Source organism: Equus caballus, chromosome 9 (assembly GCF_041296265.1).
Source record: "Equus caballus isolate H_3958 breed thoroughbred chromosome 9, TB-T2T, whole genome shotgun sequence".
NCBI classification, from domain to species: domain Eukaryota; kingdom Metazoa; phylum Chordata; class Mammalia; order Perissodactyla; family Equidae; genus Equus; species Equus caballus.
The window spans coordinates 17,021,035-17,045,775 of record NC_091692.1 but is presented as its reverse complement, the minus strand read 5'-3'; the positions used below and the strand labels follow the sequence as shown (position 1 = coordinate 17,045,775).

General features: G+C 36.2%; 1 protein-coding gene across 1 annotated transcript in view; it reads left to right on the top strand.

The window, feature by feature from the left end:
* The window catches only part of C9H8orf34 (chromosome 9 C8orf34 homolog), a 370,388-nt gene that overhangs the window by 60,425 nt on the left and 285,222 nt on the right, over positions 1–24,741 (top strand). Inside the window, 2 exon segments of the mRNA XM_023648496.2 lie at positions 16,110–16,257; positions 21,996–22,127. Coding sequence (XP_023504264.2) covers positions 16,110–16,257; positions 21,996–22,127 — 280 coding nt within the window.

The following is a 24,741-nucleotide window of genomic DNA, read 5'->3' as shown; positions in this document are numbered from 1 at the left end:
TTTGTGATAAAGAAAGAATATTAGGAGCAGCAAGGCAGAAGAAAATAACCTATAAAGGAAACCCTATCAGGCTTTCAATGGATTTCTCAGCAGAAACCCTACTGTCTAGGAGAGAATGGAATGATATATTCAAATTACTGAAAGACAAAAACTTTCAGCCAAGAATACTCTATTCAGCAAAACTTTTCTTCAGATACGATGGAGAAATAAAAGCTTTCTCAGATAAACAAAAGGTGAGGGAGTTCATTGCCACTAGACCTCCCCTACAAGAAATAATTAAAGATGCCCCTACACCAGCAACAAAAAGGCAAAGGTATAAAAGTTCTGAGCAAGGAGATAGACAGACATGATCAGAAACCTGCAGCTCTCTATAAGAATAGGGAGGCCGAGACTCAATTACAACTTAAAAGAGAAAGGGAAAGAAAGCATCAAAAGTAATTATAAACACTTCAACTTAGCCACAAATTCACAAAATTAAAAACAGAACAATCTGTAACAGCAGTTACTCAGAAGGGGACAGGAAAGGGAAGGAACCTATTTAGGTTAATGGAGATAACAGGCTTTGAGAAAATGGAATATCTCATTTATAAAATCTTTCATACAATCCTCATGGCAACCACTAAACAAAACATCACAGCAGAGCCATAAGTCACAAAAAAAGAGAAAAGTAAGAAATCTCCCTCAGAAAACCAACAAAATGAGATGGCAGTCAGAAATACAAAGGAAGAGAAACAGTGGAAACAGAACAACCAGAAAACAAGAGATAAGATGGCAGCATTAAGCCCTCATATAACAATAATCACTCTATATGTCAATGGATTGAATTCTCCAATCAAAAGACACAGAGTAGCTGGATGGATTAAAAAACAAGACCCAACAATATGCTGCCTCCAGGAAATGCACATCAGCTCCAAAGACAAACATAGGCTTAGAGTGAAGGGATGGAAGACAATACTCCAAGCTATTGGCCACCAAAAGAAAGCAGGTTTTGCCATACTTTTATCAGACAAAGCAGACTTCAAGTTAAAAAAGACAATGAGAGACAAAGAGGGGCAGTATGTAATGATAAAAGGGACAGTCCATCAAGAGGAAATAACACATGTTAATATATATGCACCTAACACAGGGACACCAAAGTACAAAAGTTAAAAAATATTGGCAATGAGAGACAAAGAGGGGCAGTATGCAATGATAAAAGGGACATTCCATCAAGGGGAAATAACACATATTAATATATATGCATCTAACACAGGGACACCAAAGTACATAAAGCAATTATTAACAGACCTAAAGGGAGAAATTAACAGCAACACAATAATAGTAGGGGACCTCAACACCCCACTCACTTCAATGGACAGATCATCGAGACAAAATGTCAGCAAGGAAATAGTAGATTTAAATGAAACACTTGACCAGATGGATACATATAGAGCATTATATAGATACATATAGAGCATTCTATCCAAAAACAGAAGAATATGCATTCTTCTCAAGTGCCCATGGGAGATTCTTAAAGATAGACCATATGATGGGTAACAAGGCAAGCCTCAGTAAATTTAAGAAGATTGAAATCATCCCAACCATTTTTTCTGACCACAATGCTATGAAGCTAGAAATCAACCACAAAAACAAAACTGGGAAACTCAGAAATATGTGGAGACTAAACAACATGATATTGAACAAACATTGAATCAATGAAGAAATCAAGGGGGAAATTAAAAAATACCTGGAGAGAACAAAAATGAAAATACAACATAGCAAATCTTATGGGATGCAACAAAAGTCGTCATAAGAGGGAAATTCATAGTAATACAGGCCCACTTCAACAAGCAAGAAAAATCTCAAATAAGTAATCTTAAAATGCACCTAACAGAGCTAGAAAAAGAATAGACAAAGCCCAAAGTCAGCAGAAGGAGGGAAATAATAAAAGTCAGAGCAGAAATAAATGAAATAAAAGACTGAAAAAAACAGTAGAGAGGATTAATGAAACTAAGAGCTGGTTCTGTGAGAAGATAAACAAAATTGACAAACGCTTAGCCAGACTTACCAAGAAAAAAAAGAGAGAAGGCTCAAATAAATACACTTAGAAATGAAAGAGGAGAAATTACAACAGATACTGCAGAAATTCAAAGAGTTATAAGAGAATACTATGAAAAACTATATGCCCACAAATTTGATAACCTAGAAGAAATGGATGAATTCCTAGACTCATACAACCTCCCAAAACTGAATCAAGAAGAAATAGAGAATCTGAATAGACCTGTCACAAGTACAAAGATTGAACCAGTAATCAAAACCTCCCAACAAACAAAAGTCCAGGACCAGATGGCTTCTCTGGAGAATTCTACCAAACATTCAAAGAAGAGTTAGTGCCTATCCTTCTCAAACTATTCTACAAAATTGAAGAAGATGGAAGACTTCCTAACACATTCTATGAGGCTAACATTACCCTGATACCAAAACCAGACAAGGACAATATGAAGAAGGAAAACTACAGGCCAGTATCTCTAATGAATATACATGCAAAAATCCTCAACAAAATATTGGCAAACTGAATACAGCAATACATTAAAATAATCATACACTGCGATCAAGTGGGATTCATTCCAGGGATGCAGGGATAGTTCAACATTGACAAATCAATCAATGTGATACACCACATTAACAAAGTGAGGAATAAGAATCCCATGATCATCTCAATAGATGCAGAGAAAGCATTTGACAAGATCCAACTTCCACTTATGATGAAAACTCTCAATAAAATGGGTATAGAAGGAAAGTACCTCAACATAATAAAGGCCATACAGGACAAACCCACAGCCAACATCATACTCATTGGGGAAAAACTGAACACCATCCCTCTGAGAACAGGAACAAGACAAGAGTGCCCCCTCTCACCACTCTTATTCAACATACTACTGGAGGTTTTGGGCACAGCAATTTGGCAAGAAAAAGAAATAAAAGGAATCCAAATTGGAAAGGAAGAAGTGAAACTTTCACTATTTGTAGATGATACAATCATATATGTAGAAAATCCTAAAGAATCCATCATAAAACTATTAGAAATAATCAACAATTACAGCAAAGTTGCAGGTACAAAGTCAATTAAAAAAATCAGTTGCCTTCCTATACACTAACAATGAACTAACAGAAAAAGAAATCAAGAATACGATGCCATTTACAATCATAACAAAAAGAAGAAAATATCTAGGAATAAACTTAACCAAAGAGGTGAAAGATCTGTACATTGAATAACTATAAGACATTATTGTGAGAAATTGAAGAAGATGTAAAGAAATGGAAAGATATTCCAAGTACAAGGGTCAGAAGAATAAACATAGTCCAAATGTCCATACTACCTAAAGTAATTTACAGATTCAATGCAATCCCAATCGAAATCCCAATGACATTCTTCACAGAAATAGAACAAATAATCCAAAAATTTATATGGCACAACAGAAGACCCTAAATAGCCAAAGCAATCCTGAGAAAAAGAACAAAGCTGGAGGCATCACACTCCCCGATTTCAGATGGAGAAAGGCAAATACCGTATGATTTCACTCATATATGGGAGATAAAACAGCAGCAAGAAGAAGCACATAGATACAGAGAATAGATTGGTGGTTACCAGAGGTGAAGGGTGTTGGGGGAGGATGAAAGGGATAAAGGGGCACATGTGAACAGTGACAGATGGCAACTAGATTTTTGGTGTTGAACACTATGTAGGCTATACAGAAATCTAAATAAAATAATGTACACTTGCAATTTATATAATCTTATAAACCAGTGTTACATCAGTAAAAAAAAAGAGACTGGAAAAAGGAGTGTGAAGTAAATCCAAATCAAGCAGAAGATAAGAGGTAAAAGCACAGAAATCAATGAAATTGAAACCAAAAAGAGAAAATCTATAAAGCAAAAAGTTGACTTTTAGAAAACAGTCAACAAAATTGATAAATCTCTAGCAAGATGACAGAGATAAAAAGAGAGATGATGTAAATCTTCACGATTAGGAATGGGACAAGGGATATCACAGTAGATCCTGCAGCCATTAAAAGAATGACAAGGCAATACCAAGAGCAACATTATACTCATAAATTCAACAAGAAATGGACCAATTCTTTAAGAACTACAAACTACCAAAACTTTATGAAATTATCACCAATTTTATTTCTTCTAGAAAGTGGAAGAGAACATTTCCCAATTCATTTTTTGAGGTCAGTATTACCCTGATACCAAAACCAGACAAAAAAAGGCCAAAAAACAAAACTATAGACCAATATATCTTGAGAATGTAGATGAAGAAGTTCTCAAAAAAATTTCAGCAAATCAAATCCAACAATGTATAAAAAGAATTATATAGCATGGCCAATTGAGGATTATTTCAGATATGCAAGGCTAGTTCAGTATTTGAAAATCACTTAATGTAATTCAACATATCAACAGGCTAAGGAGGAAACATTATATATTAATTGATGCACTTCCATCATTTGACATAATTCAACACTCACTCATGATAAAAACTGCCAGTACCTTAAGAATAGAGGGAAACTTCCTCAACGTCATAAAAGAATTTACAAAAAGCCTATAGTAACTCATACTTAATGATGAAAAACTAAATGCTTTGCCTCTAGGATTGGGAACAAGGCCGGGATGTCCACTGTTACTACTTCTGTTCAACATGGTACTGGAAGTTCTAGTGACTGTAGTAGAACAATAAAAAGAAATAAAAGGCATACAGATTGGAATGGGAGAAATAAAACTGTCTCTATTTGCAAATTACATGATTGTCTATGTAGATAATCCCAAAAAGCTCCTAGAAATAATGTGAGTCCAGTAAGGTCATAGGATGCAAAACCAATACACATAATCAATTGCATTTCTCTATACTGACAGAGAACAAGTGAAAACTAAAATACAAATATAATACCACTTACAATTGCTCCAAAGAAAATAAAATGCTTAGATACAAAACTAAACAACAACAACAACAAAACATGTGCCAGATCTCTATGATGAAAATTACAAAGTACAGATGAAAGGAATTGAAGAAGACCTAAATAAATGGAGGTACACACTGTGTTCATGAATTAGAAGACTTACCATTGTAAAGATGTCATTTTACCCTAAACTGATAGGTAGGCTTAATGCCTTTCTATCAAAATGTCAGCAAGGTCTGTTGTAGACATCATCAGGCTTATTCTATAATTTATACAGAAAGGGCCAAGAAAAGCCAAAATAATTTTGTAAAAGAATAATAAAGTGGGAAGAATCGTTCTTCCTGATGTTAAAACTTAATATCTGAATACAGAAATCAAGACATTATGATGCTGGTAGAGGGACAGACATAGATCAATGGAACAAAATAGAGAACCCAGAAATAGATACACTAAATATGCCAGTTAATTTTTGACAAAGAAGCAAAGGCAATTCAATGGAGGAAGGATAGCTTTTTCAATAAATGGTGCTAGATCTATTGAACATCCGTAGGCATAAAACTGAGACTTGACCTCAAACCTTAAACCTTGACACCTTTTGCAAAAATTAACTCAAAATGAGTCATTGGCTTAAATGTAAAACATACAACTTTAGAACTTTCAGAAGAAAACTTGAGAGAAAATTTTCAGGATTTAGAGCTTGATGAAGAGCTCTTACATATGACACCAAAAGCATGATTCACAAAAGGAAAAATTGATAACAGAGACCTCATCAAAATTAAAGACTTTTGCACTATGAAAAATCCCATTAAGAAGGTAAAAAGTGAAACTATGGGATGGGAAAAAAATATTTTCAAATCACGTATCCAACAAAGTAGTAGTATCTATAATATAATAATGAACTTTCAAAACTCAACAGTAAAAAGCCAAATAATCCCAGTAGAAAATGGGCAGAAGATCTGCCTAGACATTTCACTGAAGAAGATATGCAGATGGCAGTAGTGTTCACCTATGATGGTCTAGTGTATCCCTCGCCAATTTGAAGATATACTCGTCATAGAGGCATAAATGTGTTACATCTTTTCCTTAGCTCATCAATTCTGAGAGGGAGTGCTGGGTGTGCACTATGAAATTTCCTCATTATTCTGTCATGCTGAGCACCATGTTTTAGTTAAACATTCTTTATAAATGGTAAAAGGCTAAAATAAAGTAATTCTTACTCAACTAAGAGACATCCTCTTTCTTAAGGCGACTTCTACATACATCTATTACTTCCATCATGGATTGATTTAATTAATTTCTTTGAGTTTTGAAGTGCTTAACTATTTCTGCTATGTATCACCTGTTTTGTACTCCTACAGAGGTATTCTCAGGTAGGATTGTGGAAAGTCCTACCTAATGCCAAATAAGTTGCTTTGATGGACTGTTAACGTTAAACAATATAAATTCCCTAACTGAAAGTGTTTCCAAGTATTTCCATATGGTATGCTAATATTTCTCACTGGGGTCTTTGATGTTTGCCTAGAAATTTAACTATGAGCTTGTACTTTTATATGAAAACTGTCTCAAAGTGGATACTTAATATTCAATAACTTCATCTGAGAATTTATCTCTGTATTAGAGGAAGGATTAGCAGGCATTAGACAAAATGTTACATCACTTGTCATCATTTGATGGTTCTGCTGGTTAGGTTTATTTATTGTTTGCCTATTTTAATTATAAGCAGAGAGAATTCAGTGTCTAATATTGATCTTTAGAACTTAGAATGATTAATTTTTGGTTGTGGTATTTTCATTATTCTTAAACTTTATTATAAAACAACTTATTTTTTGTTTTCCTTACTCGATTATATTCCATAAGATAAAACATGTTAGGCTAATTAGATGCCCTTTCTTGTTTATTACAAATGAGTATCATAAACCTAATTTTATATTAAATCATATTTAAGAAGGGCCAAGAGCCTTTCAAACAGAGATGTGCATTTTCTTATTCCCTAGGGCTATTTGGTTGTGTTTGGCTGTGTGGCTGTGATTGTTTGCGTTGGTGGGTTGTGGGTGAGGGGCAGGTGACCTGAAATGAGTAAGGAGTTAACAGACACCTTTTTCAAAGTGCATATATACTAGTTGGGTTGTGCATCTTGTATGCAATCCTTTGGTATATGGTGAATGACTGAATCTATGCAAAATACTTGACACTTTGTGCATATTGGTCTCAATAAATACCTGATATTTTTAATCATTGCTATTCACATTGCTTCCTTTCCTGTTGAGCTCATCTTTCCAATGAAATCTCAGTTTTGATTGGGAATGAGAGAAGTGGGTTTAGGGCAGGCTTGGGCATGGTCCTGAGGAAGGTTGAAAAAAACAGTGGACAGTCTTGAGTTCTCTGAATGGAAGGATCTGACAGGAAAACACCAAACAGATACCTGGCCCCTTCTCATTTCTGCATGGGAACCTCGATACTGCTTTGGAACCCATTTTTTGCTGAAGCCAAAACTCATAACAGAGCTTGGAGGTGTCATGAGGCAGAAAAAAATTTTCCTTGTTTTACTTCCATTCAGGAAAATGGAATGAAAGAGAAGGCAAACATGGGTTCGGTGTGGGTGTGAACCAAGGAGGATTCTGTCAATTGGGAATGGTGACATCAATTTAAACTAAAGCTGTTTCAGAATGAAAGGTGTTTTAGGGACAATTGAATTTCAAGTGGACATTCTTTCGTTTATTTGTTGACAATTCCATGCCCATTACTTGCCTAGTCATGAAATACAGCTGGGTAATGGTGATGGGGGTGAGTGTTGGAAGGTTGTGATCTCAGATGCAGATTTTTAATAAGACCTAATTAAAATCAGAAAATTGAAACATATGCAGATTTAGAATGAATTAATTTAGACATTAGATCTTAATGCCAGTTTTGAACTAAAATAACATTGTACAGATGATAATGCGCCATATGCAATTATTTAACATAATTATAGGTGTTAAGTAAAAAATATATCTGATTGACATCACCTCCATTATTAATAGAGTGTCATGTCTCCTGCATATTTATTGATTTAGCAAAAAGACTGTGTAATGAGAAAGTCCTGAGATTTTGGAAATGGTTTTAATTTTGTTTCCTGATAACTTTCCCCTGAGGTTAAGAAGGACACAAGTATTACTTACCTCTAAAGGAAATGAGGCAAAAAGTAACTTACTCTCAGGTCACAAATTTTTAGGCAAAATGCCATTCTGTCTCTATGCTGTGGGACCCAGAGCAAGAGTTCTTAACCTGGAGTCAGTGAAACCTTAAAGGGTCAGAGCGTGGATGAGTAAACACCCAGAAATGTTACGTAAAACTTGCTGTTTGTGTGAATGTGAACACGTGCTTTTTTTCTTTTCTTTACCAAAGGATTCCATAGCTTTCATCAAATGAAATGGATCTTTTATTAAAATAATTTCTACTGTTGCCTGATTACTCATACCAGTTTTAATAATAAATGACTCTTTGATGAGCTACCAATTCACTCATGGTTTTGCTTTTATCTAGCGGACATTAAAATTAAAATGTATTTTGTGACAATCATCATTGCTATTTAGTTGGTATCATTCTCCAGCTCACTAATTGTGCCAGTGTTCTCAACAGTACAAGGTTATCTGTTATTAGTTATAATAGCCCTAAATTCCAGTAGTCCTTACATGTTATATAATACAAATTTGCAATCGTTGCTTAATGATTTATGTTCTCTAGATTGTTTTTCAAAGTTCTTAAAAATAATTTTGTCTTTATATGTGTTTATATTATAAAACTAAATATATGAATTAAATTCATACCAGTAAGAAAAATATAATTAACAAAAAAAGAAACACCTATAAATGCAGGGGGCTGTCTCTCTAGCTCTCTCTCTTTATATATATATTCATGAAGTTAAAAACTGTAGTTGATACACTTCCTAAATCATTCTATGAGGCCAACACTACCCTGATACCAAAACCAAACAGGGACAATACAAAGGAGGAGAATTACAGGTCAGTATCACTGATGAACAGATGCAAAAATCATCAACAGAATATTGGCAAACCAAGTACAGCAATACATTAAAAGGATCATACACCATGATCAAGTGGGATTCATTCCAGGGATGCAGGGATGGTTCAATATCTGCAAATCAATCAATGTGATACACTACATTAACAAAATGAGGAATAAGAATCACATGATCATCTCAATAGATGCAGAAAAAGCATTTGACAAGATCCCAAATCCACTTATGATAAAAACTCTCAATAAAATGGATATAGAAGGAAAGTACCTCAACATAATAAAGGCCATATATGACAAACCCACAGCCAACATCATACTCAATGGTGAAAAACTGAAAGTCATCCCTCTGAGAACAGGAACAAGACAAGGGTGCCCTTCTTGTCACTCCTATTCAACCTAGTACTGGAGGTTTTGGCCAGAGCACTTAGACAAGAAAAAGAAATAAAAGGAATCCATCTTGTAAAGGAAGAAGTGAAACTCTTGCTGTTTGCATATGACATGATTCTCTATGCAGAAAACCCTAAAGAATCCATCAGAAAACTATTAGAAATAATCAACAACTACAGAAAAGTTGCAGGGTACAAAATCAATTTAAGAAGATCCATTGCATTTCTGTACACTAACAATGTACACTAACTAATTCTGTACACTAACAATGAAATCACAGAAAGAGAAATCAAGAATACAATCACATTTACAATCACAACAAAAAGAATAAAATATCTAGGAATAAACTTAACCAAAGATGTGAAAGACCTGTACACTGAAAACTATAAGATATTATTGAAAGAAATTGAAGAAGACATAAAGAAATGGAAAGATATTCATACTCATGGGTTAGAAGAACAAAAATAGGGAAAATATCAATACTACCTAAAGCAACCTACAGATTCAATGTGAACCCAATCAGAATCTCAATGACATTCTTCACAGAAATAGAACAAAGAATCCTAAAATTTTATGGCACAACAAAAGACCCTGAATAGCCAAAGCAATCCTCAGAAAAAAGAACAAAGCTGGAGGCATCACAATCCCTGACTTCAAAAAATACTGCAAGACTATAGTAATCAAAACAGCATGGTACTGGCACAAAAACAGACACACAGATCAATGGGACAGAATTGAAAGCCCAGAAATAAAACCACACATCTATGGACAGTTAATCTTCTACAAAGGAGCAATGAACATAGAATGGGGAAAGGAAAGTCTCTTTAGTAAATGGTGTTGGGAAAACTGGAGAGACACATGCAAAAGAGTGAAAGTAGACCATTATCTTGCACCATACACAAAAAATCAACTCAAAATGGATTAAAGACTTGAATGTAAGACCTGAAACCATGAAACTCCTGGAAGAAAATATAGACAGTACATTCTTTGAGATTGGTCTTAGCAGCATCTTTTCGAATACCATGTTTACTTGGGTAAGAAAAACAAAAGAAAAAGTTAACAAATGGGACTACATCAGACTAAAAACTTCTGCACAGCAAAGGAAACCATGAACAAAATGAAAAGACAATGCACCAACTGGGAGAAAATATTTGGAAATCATTTATCCAACAAGGGGTTGATCTCCAAAACATATAAAGAACTCATACAACTCAACTATAAAAAAAACCCAAACAACCTGATCAAAAAATGGGCAGAGGATATGAACAGACATTTTTTCAAAGAAGATATACAGATGGCCAACAGACACATGAAATAATGTTCAGCATCACTATTTCTAAGGAAATGAAAATCCAAACTACAGTATTACCAGACACCAGTCAGAATGGCTATATACAGTACCAAGACAAAAAACAACAAATATTGGAGAGGATGTGGAGAAAAGGGACTCCTCATATACTGCTGGTAGGAATGAAAACTGGTGCAGCCACTATGGAAAACAGTATGGAGATTTCTCAAAAAATTAAAAATAGAAATACCATATGACCCAGCTATCCCACCACTGGGTACTTATCCAAAGAACTTGAAATCAATGATCCAAAGAGATTTATGCACTCCGATGTTCATTGCAGCATTAGTCACAATAGCCAAGACGTGGAAGCAACCCAAGTATCCTTCTATGGATGAATGGATAAAGAAGAAATGGTGTATATATGCATATGTATATATATAATGGAATACTACTCAGCCATAACAAAGACAAACTTGTCCCATTTGCAACAACGTTGCTGGACCTTGTGGGTATGATGTTAAGGGAAATAAGCCAGACAGAGAAAGAGAAATACTGCATGATTTCACTCATGTGGAAGATAACAAATACATGGATAAGGAGAACAGATTGTTACTAGAGGGGAAGGGAGCCGGGAGGTGGGCAAAAGGGATGAAGGGGCACATATGTATGGTGATGGACAAAATTAAACTATTGGGGGTGAGCACAATAAAGTGTATTCAGAAACTGATAAATAATTACACCCGAAATTACACAATGTTATAAACCTTTATGATCTCAATAAAATTACTTGGGGGGAAAAAAGTACACTGAGGAAAACTAAAAGAACAAACTGTAGTTGATAATAAACTATGAGAAATTTATTAGTTCTATAATCAGAAAAAATAAAGCCAGTAAGATGCAATGTGCATTTATAGTAACACATGTATGCTATAAAATATGTGATAAAAATGGTAATAATAGTAGTGGTAAACATATAAATATATAAAAACATGATATAAATATATAAAAATGTAATAGTAATCATGAAGATATTAGCTAACACTTCTTTTGGGTGGATCATAAAGGGTTCGGTCAGGAAAACAGAAGCCTCTCTATCTGGGTCATATAGGGTTTAATACAAAAGAGCTTACATAAGGGACAGTTAGAAGGTTGGGGCACAGAGGCCAGGGAAATACTGCTGAAGGTGGGGGTGGGGTGGTGTTGGGGGTGGGGGAGCAGCCGACCTGGAAGACCTTGGCCTGGAGCACAGAAGCAGGTAGTTCTCAAATGCTGGCCTGGAAGCCACTGCAGTTCTCCAGTACATGTGCAGAGCTCCCACAGCTATCCCAGTCTGCAGTGGAAGTTTCCACAGATTTGTGGGGAAGCAGCTATGAATCTCTCATTAGCCCTCATATTTGCCTGCAATCAACTGCAAAGAATAATTTCTTGGCTTCTATGTACTTTGCAAGTCTCCTGTGAATTCCTCACACTGGGAAACTCTAGCCCAAATCATATAAAGGAGATTCTGGGAAACAGTTCACAGCCTTAGAAGGAAATGTTGGACAACCCATCACAGTAGGCCACATACATCCCAACCACTTTATTAATGCTTTGCCATCATTTAGTCCTCCTGGCAACCCTATGATGTAGGTACTATTTTTATTCACATTTAGTAGATGAAGTATTGAATATTAAAGTGATAAGTGCGTTGCCCAAAATCATATAGTTAGTAAGTTGAAGATGAGTGATTAAAAGAAGTGTCTGATTTCAAAGACTTGATAGCTGATTATTCCGTATGCTGTATCTTCTATTGTATTTCGGTTACATTAGTAGTTAAGCATGAATCAAATCCTCTGTTGATGACAGCTGCTAATATATTTTGTTGGCAACTTGAATGCCTCAAACTTAAGTAGCCTGTGAGTGCAAACAGCATCATATTAAAACCATTACCTATATCTTATCAATTCCGAAGTCCCTTGACTAAAATTTCCACAAATATTTTTTTCCAGAGCAGGAGTGCTATTACCTCTTCTGTTGTTGTTTCAATTTATATGCACCCACAGCCAAAATCTCCCAGGGATCCTGGCTAAAGGAAAGCTTGAAAACCACTGAAATAGCAAATGAGGACGATGCCCCACACCACAGCCCGCCTGATTACTGGCTGAAAAGGGACCAGGCAAGGCCCTTAGTAGAAGATGCCCAGGCGGCTTCTCTCCAAATCTACTTGCCAAAGCTCAGGGCAGCCACTGAGCCACAGACCTCAGCTCTGGGGAGGCCATGGTCACTGAACTGAAAGGCAGGGCTGGACCCTAGGCCTCGAGCTGGGAAGCACCTCCGCCCTGTGGCTCCAGCATCTCCAGTGGGTGTGAGGCTGGAGTCTCCGGGATGCTGGGCGGGACAGGAGGGGTGGGGTTTCTGGCAACAGAACCCTCTGCGTCCGGAGGCACAGAGATACCCTGGTTCGCCGCAGCCAGCTCCTGGAGCGCCAGAGGATGGCATCTAGGGCGTGGTCTGGGCTCCGGGCTCTGGGGATGTCTGCGTCCCGGGACAGGCTTGGGGCAAAGTCCAAAGAGCCGCGTCGGTGGCTTTCCCTCAGGACACTTGCGGAGGCGGCAGCATCCCAGGGCAGTAAGGAAGAGTCACTTAGGGTCGCATGTCGGGGACCCTGCCCCCCACGCGCTCGGGCGCCGTCAGGTCTCCGGGTCAGGCCGGCAGGAGTCCTCCAGGACGCCCCAAAGCTGGCGGCTGAGCCCAGGCCCGGGTCGCGCGCTTGCGCGGGCGTCTGGGTCTGCGCCTGCGCGGGGCTCCGTCGAGGAAGAGCTGGGCGCCGCCAGGGAGCGCAGCATCCTGGCGGAGGCCGTGCGCGGCCCATTGGTGGCCCATGTAGCGGGTGACTCGGCACAGTCTCCAAGTTGGTGAGGCTCTGGCTCCCAGGGAATTTCATGTCACAACTCTTGCACTGATGGTAAGAATTGTAGATGAGCCCCTCTCCTTCCCTGGAACCACAAAACATTCCCTAATGGTATTCAGCCTCGGTCCCTGACACTGTCTTGCTGTTCTAGAATACTTTTTTTCCTTATGGTGAATGATCCCTGTGGAACTTTCTGCAGTCAACTTTCTCTTTCCAACTTGACATTCCAGCTGCCAGACTCCTTTCTCATCTTCTCCATCTAACGGCCCCTCAGTTCTGTTTCTGTGTGTCTAAATCCTAGTGGGGGGAAAAACCCCAATCTTTTTTATTGCCAGGAGCATCTTTGCAAATCTAAGCTTTTAAATTTTTATGTTTGAGAAGAAGGTTTCTGTCAAGTTCAAGTCCTCATAATCATTCGGGTTCTAATGCCAGTGTGTACGTGGATTGAGTAAGAGGCAGGAAAATTCCTCTTATAAATACAATAATCTAAATCTAGACTCTTGCCCAGCCAAGATACCCAACATACCCAATTGCAAACGTTAACTGTTTTCATTTTCTTATGACTGAATTTCTTCTGTGTTTAATCTCATATATTCATTAATGGAATATAAGGGTATCCAAAACTACTTACTAGACTGATGGTATTTAAGCAATTAAACAGTGATTACTTGGTTTATTATGATTGTATGATCCATCTTCTAAAGACAATGTAGGACTACTTCATTTTATTTTAAAAGAAAAAAATACCCTCAAAAACTTTCCATCTAATTTGAAAGGTTAAAAAAAAATGCATGAGCTCTTCAGAGATTTCAGGATAGAAATTGCTGTGGCTTTAAAGCCTTGTTATCTGACCTAATTTTGCTTTATCTGGGTGCCCAGGCCTTCTGTTGGTCCCTCTATTTATTTTTCTATTTTCTCGTAGCTTTTGTAATGTACAATGAATTTAAATAGAATGTAAAATATCTCTTCTACAGAAGGAAAATCCAACATGTTTTAAATTGCATTCCGCTGATGTATAATTGGAGTTTAATTGAACCCTGCATTGCTTTACCACAGTAGAAGAATGACCTCTTTAGTAGTAACTATAGTAATTGAGAGTTTTATATAACAGAAGACCTGTTTTTAGGGATATAAAAGTGTGTTACATTTGATAAATATTTTGCTTCACTGTGTATTTATGGCAGAAATCCTTTGCTCTTTTTAATTCCAACTCTATGATCAATCTACACACTTTTGAGATACCTTGAATTATTTTATCCATGTCTCTGAGATCAACTTGGAATCTTGTCATCTACAAAGTTCATTTAGCTTCTACTCAGATAAATTTGTGTGTTCCTGGACTGCTATAAATGCCAACAAATATCCCTGAGATAGCATGACAGTAGTTTCTTGTATAGGATGTCAGAAGAGTATATTTTGCTGGGCTAAGAAATCAATGAACATTTTAATTGTTTTTTATTAGGACAATAAGGGACTTATTGGTTAGGTTAAGCCTCTTTACAAAGGTATCCTTAGAGACTGAATGATGACAAGCCAGCCATCTAAACATCCGAGAGAACAGCATTCAAGGCAGAGGAAATATGCCACCAACAAAAAATGGATGGGCGATTTCCAGTACCCCTCAGTTGGTACTCATATTATCTGATTTTCTGGCCTACTCACTGGAGCCACTGGCTCTCACAGAATCTGAACTTAAAATGACAATTGACAGACTATTATTCTGGGCTAAAACCAACAAGATGAAATGTGACCCATCCGAGTCGTAAAATGGTGCATGCAAGTTCACAAACCCAGTTACACAGCACAAAATGATATCCACGTGGCTTGGCAGCCGTTCATATGAGAACAGTCTGGGGATTCTAATTGACCACAAGTTGGAGCTTGAGCTTTGCTGTTCCTGACTGGAAAAAACAATGTGTAGATATTACCCTCAGGCAAATTTCTGCCCAATTTAAGGCGTCATTAGAGCTGTCAAAAAAATGGGACAGGCTGCTTTGGCAGGTAGAGAACTCTCCATTGCTTAACTCGTTAAAAAAAAGAAGAAGAAAGAATGAGTACCAATTAGGGCTTCTGGAAAAAGGAAATTCTTTATTGTTTAGATACCAGTTTAAGACGTTTTTTGGTTTCTGCGAGTCTGTGACTTTTTTACTTTTCTTTCATTCTAACAAAATTTTCTTCATTTTGGGATATTTAGGTATGATTAGAAGGAAAAATAACATTGGCATATAAGGTATATTTATCAAAAATTTAGTTTCTAATGGCATCTCTCAAAACAGTAATGTGAAGTCTAAAATTCTTAGACTATAATTTTTCAAAAGAATTTTGATTAAGTTTGTAGTATATTTTTGGTCAAGTATAATAATAAAAATAAATATATCTTGACTTTGTCATGTGTTAGCTATGATTTATTTCTCTGCACTTCGGTTTCCTCAAAATGAGAAACAATGAGGACAATAGCTTGTACTAGGCTGAAAAGCTTGTTATTGGGATTAAGTTAGTTGCTGTAAATAAAGCAATTAGAGCAGTTCTTGGCAATAGCAAATGCTATTATTATTAGATATAAATGTATGCTTTATTCTGCCTTCAGGAATTAATGACCAAGTTAATAACTGAGACACCTGACCAACCAATCCCATTTCTCATTGACCATCTTCAGTCTAAACAAGGAAACCGGGGACAACTTCAAAGAACTTTGTCTGGATCTGCGGCTCTGTGGGCAGAAAGTGAAACATCAGGTAAATGAAAAAATATATTTTACACTTAATTTTGATACATTTAATGTAAAAGTTTACAAAAGTCTTTCTGATGAGCTAAATCTAGGTGGTTACCTAGAGTTTCATGTATTAATCTGTGACTTCACCCTTATGCTAAAATTCACCATAAAATATTCTTGAATTTGAATATATGGTTATGTATTATGCTTCAAAATATGAGAATCTGTGTATTCAGTATTAATAGAAGTAAGATTCAGATTTATATGAAAAAACTTCATTTGTGTGATTCAAACTATTCTAAGCTTCACTTATTTCTTTTCCTTCTATGAAGAATTTGAACTAAATGCTTATAGCTTATCTATAGAAAGGTAAACAATAGATTTCTATAAGTTACCTTTCTTGTTGCCCAAAGTGTTGATAATTCTGTTGCCTTCAGCCCCAATTTTATCTTATGTGGTAAGTTCAACCTTAGGAAGACTCATTTACTCTGGACATTGGGGAACCAGCCTTAGCAAGTCTGCAATAGCCTCTTCGTCCCAATAAGAATTAGTAATATAGTTGAGTAGACTTGACTTTGATGTTTGTTTATAAAATGTGTGTCCGACAGCTTTCTTCCTTTATACATGTGTCTGTTGGTTTGACATTTCCGTTCAAATCCAAATGCCCCCATGCTGGTTGCTTGAGTAGCCAGTTCCTTGCCTGATTCCCCTGGGAATCTGACTGACAGAACTCCAGATGCTTTGCTGGAGTGACACCCTCACTTCTCTCATCTTCTTCATGCTTTATGGGATCTCGTGAAAGGATTTTGGTCTTCTTTGATTGTATTCTCATATTGGTACTTCTTGAGACTATGTCACACTGAAATGAGTAGGGAATAGGATATGCCCTGAAGAATATAGACATCTCTGGTGTCAGTTTTCCATACAGAAGATACAGAAGATATCTGCATCATAGAGGAAACTAGGTGTGAGCTTTTGGCATACAAAAAAGGAACTCTTGGTTTTCCTTGGCCTCACTGTGTTGGGTTTAGGTTCTAAGTAGTATGAGTATATGGCATAGGCTCTAGTTTATAGGTGCAAAGATGGCACCCATCATGTGAAGGCAGACCAGATGAACATCTGTGAGCCTATTGGAGCTCATATGAGCCTTTGTTTATAAATTGTAGTATTGGAGAGACAGTACTATGTTAAACTTGAAACTTTAATCAGCACGTGTTTAGTATCTCAGTTTCCATAGGTCAGAAGTCACTGTGTAACTAGATCCTCTGATTTAATCTCACAAGACTGCAAATCATGGTGTTGGCTGGGTTGCATTCTCGTGTGGGGGCTGGAGTAGGAAAGAATGTGCTTCCAAACTCATTTAGGTGTGACTGAGGTTCCTGTTTTCTTGCTAGGTTTCAGCCTGGGGCTGCTCTCAGCTTTTAGATGCAATCCACACTTCCTTGCCACAAGGCTCTTGCACATAATGGCAATTTACTTCCTTAAAGCCATCAAGAGAATTTCTCTCATCCAAGTCTACTAAGGTGGAGTCTTATATAATTAACAATCGTGACATTGACATCCCATTGCCTTTACGTATTCTATTGGTTCAAGGCAAGTCAAAGGTCCTGTCTGCCCTCAAGGGGAGGGAATTATATAGGGCATACCATCAGGGGACAGAGATCATGAGGATCATCTTAGAAGTCTGACTAGTGCAAGTACTTAATGACCCATTGCTTGGACAGGGTGAAAGAGGGGAGGAGATGATTATAACTCCCAGTTTACTGACTTGGGTAATGGCATAAATGCTTGTTTAATAAAGCAAGATGGAAACACAGGACTAAATTTAGGAAGGACAATAATAAGTCCAATTCCTATTAATGAATTTGAGTGTTTTGTGAGATACCTGGATAGATAATTCCAGTAGGCAGTTGGATATGAGTCTAAGACTCTGGGGATGGGTCAAGGCAGGAGTCACAGATGTGGCATTCAGTATCACACACATAATCATTAAAAGCATGAGAGTGAAAGAATGAAAGGAATTGTGGTCAAATTTATAGATAGACTGGGAGAAGGCAAGTGTGAGATTATATCTGATGCCTTAAATTTTGTCTGTGTATTAAGACGTAAGGTGTTTTGCTGAGGACAAGAGGGTTGAACATTAGATAGGGGAGATTGATGTGAGTGACAGCAATTGTGGAGAGTCACCAAAGGAAAGGAAAAAAGAGTTGGTAAAAGCAAAATAAAAGAGTGTCAAGCAGTTCTGGGGCTTATCTAAAGTTGAAGACGTGAATTAGTGATGGAAACCATCAGCAAGATTGTGATGTTTCTCTAACAGTGCCCAGAAGTACTGGGAGAGGAGCAGAGAAATCAGTTCGAGAGACTGATTGAGACTTGTGCTTATGCCACAGCGAGGGTGGAGGGTGGAAGAACAGATTTTCAAAGGAGTTGAGGACACTTGTGAGCAAATTGTGCAGTGATCAAAGTGTGCTGTCTGGGATGAGAGCACAGTGAGCAAGGATAGGAAAAGGTTTAGACGTAGAAAGCAAATCAGAGAGCTGAAGACCTTTAGGGGACCAGTGTAATTGTAGGTGCAGTGAAAATATGAGAGTTATAGAACGAGGAGAGACTGCGAGATTTGAGATCAAGACTTTTGAGGTGGAATGATTCCAGACAGATAATAAGAAGGTCCTGTGGGTGACCTTAGTTTGGGGGTATATGAAGTATCAGAGAAGTGAAGCTCTTCAGAATTGAGGAAGACAAGGAAGAATGAGGCTTAATTCATGATTTGTCTAAGGATTAAGAGGTCACCACCATTTCATCCAAGTTGAGAGGTCAAGGGAGACCGCCAAGGTCTTGTAATCAGGCGCAAAAAGATGGCAATCATGAAGAGTGGTGAGTAGTGTAGACAGGCAGCATTTACCACAAGAGAGGAGGGGCTTCCTGCTTAACACTGATGGACCAGGAAAACCCCGCCTGTGGCCAGTGGCACATAGGCATTAAACATCCTCCATTCCAGGAAGCTGCGGAGGAGGGAGTTGCTCTTGTGGAAAGAATGAGGTGTGTCTTAGGACTTGAAAGGGGGCATGGAGGACTGTTTGTTTACCGTGGAGTGTGTGCTCCAGAAGGTAGAGAGGAAAGATTTGAGAGAGAAGAATATGACAGGAGCGAGAAGGAAAGCATAATTCTTGGACATGAGTATAACTGAAGGAGTTATAATTTGAGGGACAGTGAATAATGCCAGTATGAACCTTGACTGCAATTTGGAATTGTTTCCTTTGTTGCATGTTCTGATTAGCTAGAAAATGTCTCAATATTTAAATTATATGGGTATAATACTTTTTTAAAACATCTGAAGATGTTATCTTATTGACTTTTAAGTGTATCTAGCAACTTGGGACACAACATCTTCTCAAAAGTCTCTCATTTAATATTGTTGAGGAGAAACCTGAAAGCAGCTTTATTTAAGATGTTCTAATTAGTCTTCTTAAATACTTATGAGATTTGTTTTTCCTTTATTTCTTGTATCCAAAAGTTTTACTTGGAATACATATAGATGGTTGTCTCTTTTCTTTAATTTTTCCTTATATTCAGTGAATCATGTCAATTAGCAAGGTCTTCGGCCTAGAAATTTTTTTCTTGTGTACTTAGTTATTGCTTCTATTATATTTTCTTTGATTTCTTCTTCAGGAAAATCAACTATGTATCAGTTGAGTTTCCTCTACTGTTCTCCATTCCTCTCATTTCATCTCTCTTTGTATTTGCCTTTCTTTATTGACTAACTTCTATGGAGTTTTGTCAAGTGTGTTCTCTGTTTCACCGATGCAGTTTTCTACAATATTGGTTTTTTCTTTCTGGCTTTGAACACAAATTTAAATGTTGGCATTACATTTTAGTTTCCTGTCAGCATTTTTTTTTCTCATTTTCTTTTTAAATTTCTGTTTGCAGTTATATTTTTACCATAGGTTGGTTAGCCCATCTCCTCTCTCATTTGTTTTTGTTTCATAGAGTCCATTTTCTTTCATTTTTACTGAGAAGACAAAATAGCCACATTCTAAAATTTAGAGGTTTTTCATGGTAAATGTTTTCCAAAACTATATACTTCCTCTGTATCTTGAATGCTGGATTACTGTTTTTTATATTGAATTTTTTCTTAAAGTGATATTTTTCCTATTTATTCAAATTTAAATGAGGGGTGTTTTATCTAGTTATGGTTTGTCGATAAATAGTGTAGGTGGACTCATTTTGTCCCATGACCATATAGCTCAGAACTATTTGGATCCTTTTCAAAAATTTTAGAGAGACAGGTGAAATCATGGCTGCTAATAAAATTTCCATTATCAGTTGAATCTTGTGGGTCTCTGCTAAACTGATGAGTGACTTTGTCTCTTATCTCTTTTTCAGCCCTCTAAATAAGAATGATATCATTGCTAGATTATTTAAGTTGATGTGGACTTTTCTCCTTGCTAGCAGTGGAGAAGCAAAAAAGCCACAAAATCTAGTGTACCATTCCTCTCTGGCTCATTTTAGTTTTTCTTTGTGTCATGAGATGCTATATTTTATGATAAGGCTTCTTTCTTCCATTAGTCATCTGAGTTAGAAGAAGGTATGGTCCTAGGATGGATGTACGAAGACAAATTCTGATAGATTGTGACTCTGATGTAGGGGCAAGCATTGTGGATGCCTAGAAATCTTCCAGTCTCTTTTTGATTTGCCTCTCTGTTGTCTTAATCCTATCTGTGGGAATACTTCCTTGGTTCTGGCAGACCATAGACCAATATTTCGGTTCCTAGTGTTTTAGAATATTTATGCCTCTTTTGGTATTTAATGGTATGTTGGAAATGGAAAAATTGGATGACAGCTAGTTAAGTACAACCTTAACACGAAAATTTGAGTGATCCATATGTTTCATGATTTCTATTTGGCATTTATAAGTGGGTTGCCAAAGAAAGATTTATAATGCATCCATTAAGCTAGGAGGATTTCACAACTTGTAAATTTGATCAAGAAGGCAGAAGTAAACTCTTACAAATATCACATAGATGAAAGAGGAAGATGAGAAAGCAATGAATAAGACAGAAAAGGAGTAGTCAGAGAGGTGATATAGGGATGAGGAAAATGTAATGCTCTGAGAACAAGAGAAGGAAAAATTCCACAAAGATAGGTCTATCTAAAAATATGAAAATTTGGCAAAGAAGTCAAGAGGGATGAACTCTTAGAAAGATCATTTAATTTTGGAATTGGTATGGCACTGACCACCTTTGAAGGGGAACTATAACTTTCAAAAAAGTTGATTGAATTAATCTTTCTTGAATAGAGAAGTGGAAAAATGAGCGATACTATAGATGAAACTTAGGTGAATGTCAGTGGTTTTATGTATCATAGTGAATAATGCATAAGGTAATGTCAGATGAGTAGAATTTACTTGAATATTTATTTTTATTTACAACATAATACATTTATTTAAAGACTGTTACTTTAAGTAATGGTAATCTATGCCTTAAAAAGCCTTTCAAATAATTTCGTAGTTTAACATGATCTTAATCATATTAATATACCAACTGATTCATATCAAATTCAAAACTCAAATTCACAGGGGAATTTAAGCAATAAATACTTTTGGATATTTGCAGTATTTTTGATGTGAGCTGACCTACAGCTTTTGCCAGGTATATCCAATGACATCGTGGATTTAGTTTTTGATCCATCTTGAAATCACTTATTACTGAGTTTACATATATATATAAACACACATATATTTGTTTTCTTTTGTTTTAACAGAACATAAAGGAACAAGAAGGGATTTCAGAAGCTATGATAAACCCTGGCAATTACATGCAAAGAAGCCTAAAAAGTCAAAAAGTGACCTTGCCGTGTCTACTATTTCTCCACCATCACCAGAGTCCAAATCATGTAAGGAAGTTTGTCATTCAAATGTTACTTAATGTGTGTAAGTCTATATTATTCACAAAATGAAGAAAAGGTAAGAATTGAAACCAAACTTTTATATGATGTTTCTGACTGTTAATCCTAATGGATTTCATGTCCACTTCAGCAGTAACATTGAGCTTTATTTATATCTATCTACTCACTCACTCACTCACGTTCTCAAGCATGTGTAATTGATTTAGACCTTTTGGAGTGTAACATTCTTTTAAGAATGTAAACTGCCTGGAGTGGGTCCCTTGCCTTTCATGTCGAGTTGCAGCATTGTATCATATTCCAAGCAACACCATCCCTATATTTAATAAAGCACATAAAAGCAAATTAAATCTTTTAGAAGGAAGCAAGGGAGATTTCTATTCAAAACATCTAACAAAATTTAAAACAATCCCTCACTCATGAGTTTCCTGAAGTCCTACTCATTATTTATTACTGAAGTCCCTATGCTTATTCCCTCTCCGACTATGACAAGTACCCCTTCTCTCTTTCAATACTGCTTCTCTTTTTCCACTGCCCTAGTAGCCATTGGGTTTCTCCAGTGCTCTGCTACCACTGTGTATGTATAAACTTGTCAAAAAGCTTAGGAGCCTGTAGCAGGTCAGTTATTCTTGGAAGGCAGGAGAGCTTGAAAGCTGTTATTACGCATCAATTTCTTGTGCTTGTTATGGAGTGAGATGTTTGATTTTAATTTCAACAGTGAACAGAATAGATAGAAAACTATTTTTGTTCAAAAATTATGGAAAACTGTTATGTGCTAACTAGCATCTGAATTGGGATCATTTGTGAAAGTGACTGAAATTATCTCTTTGAGTTTATTTATATAGTGAAACTCAGAAAAAGTATTGTATTGATCACAAAGTTCTCTTTGAGTTTATTTATATAGTGAAACTCAGAAAAACTATTGTATTGATCACAAAGTTCTTGTGAGAATTATGTGAAGTATTAAAACCTTCAAATGTTCTTTTAAAATTATGATTGTAACTAAATGATCTTGCTTCACTAGTTTGGTTTATAAAATTAGGTCCCAACATTTTTTTAAATATAAAAGCTTAAAATTTGCATATGGGATTCATGACCAAATCTCTAGTAATGTCCAACACAGTGCCTGGCTCAATTAATACGTGTTAAGTGGAAGAAAAAAAAGAATAAAGGAATAAATGAAAAATGGAATGAATTACGCCTCAGTCTCACATTTCCCTTTCCATCCTGGATTAATCGGTCTCTCTGTCTGTTTCTCTCTCTTTTTGCCCCAAGGGTAAATTCATAATCATAGAGCCTTACCAATTTTGAGGGCCAGTCCTAGATCCCATCACTTGAGGGTAGAATGGTAAAGGCCCCTCATTCTGTAGAATCTGTGCTCTTTACAGGATACTACCAAGCCATAGAATGTTGCTGGTGGTCTGCCATCTGATGATATCTCTTTCTGTTCAGGTGACCTACTCCCAACCTTTGGTTCCATAAGACTGTTAGCTTTTTCAAGCAAAATTAATAACAAAGTAGCATGAATTTTTATAGTATATGTAGGGATAATATATATATAACAATAAAAATATAGGATTCAGAACTATTAATTAGAAATTTATTGTCAAAATATATTAAATTGTTCCTAAAGTAGTAGAATATCTTTTGAACATGTACTATGATAAGTTAAAGATGCATCTTGTAATATGTAAAGCACTACTAAAAAATAGCACAAAAAGGCATAAATAAAAAATCAATAGATGAGTTAAAATGGTGTGCCAGAAGAAAAATAAAATTCATGCTATTAAAACAGCCAGGAAAAGAGGAACAGAGACATAAAGAACAGATTAGAAAAATAGCAATCAAACACCAGGATGATAGGCTTAAGTACAAATATGTCAATAGTTACAATAAATGTCAATGTACTAAACATATCAATTAAAAAGTAAAGATTTTCAGGAAGATTTAAAAAGTATAGATTGTTTACAAGAAACACATTTTAAACATAAAGACACAAACAGTTTGAAATACTATGCATAAAGAAACTTTAATGACTGTGGTAATATCAGACCAAGCAGAAGTCAAGATGAAGGGTATTACTAAAGATAAAGAGAACCCAATAACAAAGTTCCCAATTACAAGGAGGGAAAAGTTTACAAAAGTAAAGGGGAATATAGACAGGCAGAATGAATAGACCAAAACATGAGTAAGGATATGGAAGATTTGAATACCTACAACCACCTTGACATTTATTGCACACTCTACCCAGCAAAATTAGAATATATGTAATTCTCAATTCCAGACAGAATAGTCATCAAGATAGACCATATGCTGTACCATAAAACAATGATCGAAATAATATGGAGTATGTTTTCTGCCAAAATGGTGTTAAATTTGAATTAAGTTACCATAGCAAACCTAGGAACTTCCCCCAAATATTTCAAAATCAAAGAACACATTTCCAAATAACTCATGAGTTGAGAACAAAACCACAAAGGAAATTAGACAAGATTTTGAAAAACAAAACATTAAAATTTGTTGGATGAAGCTAAAGTAGTGCTTAGGAGGAAATTTATAGCTGAAAAATCCTGTATTAGAAAAAGAAAGTAGTGTAAAGTCAATG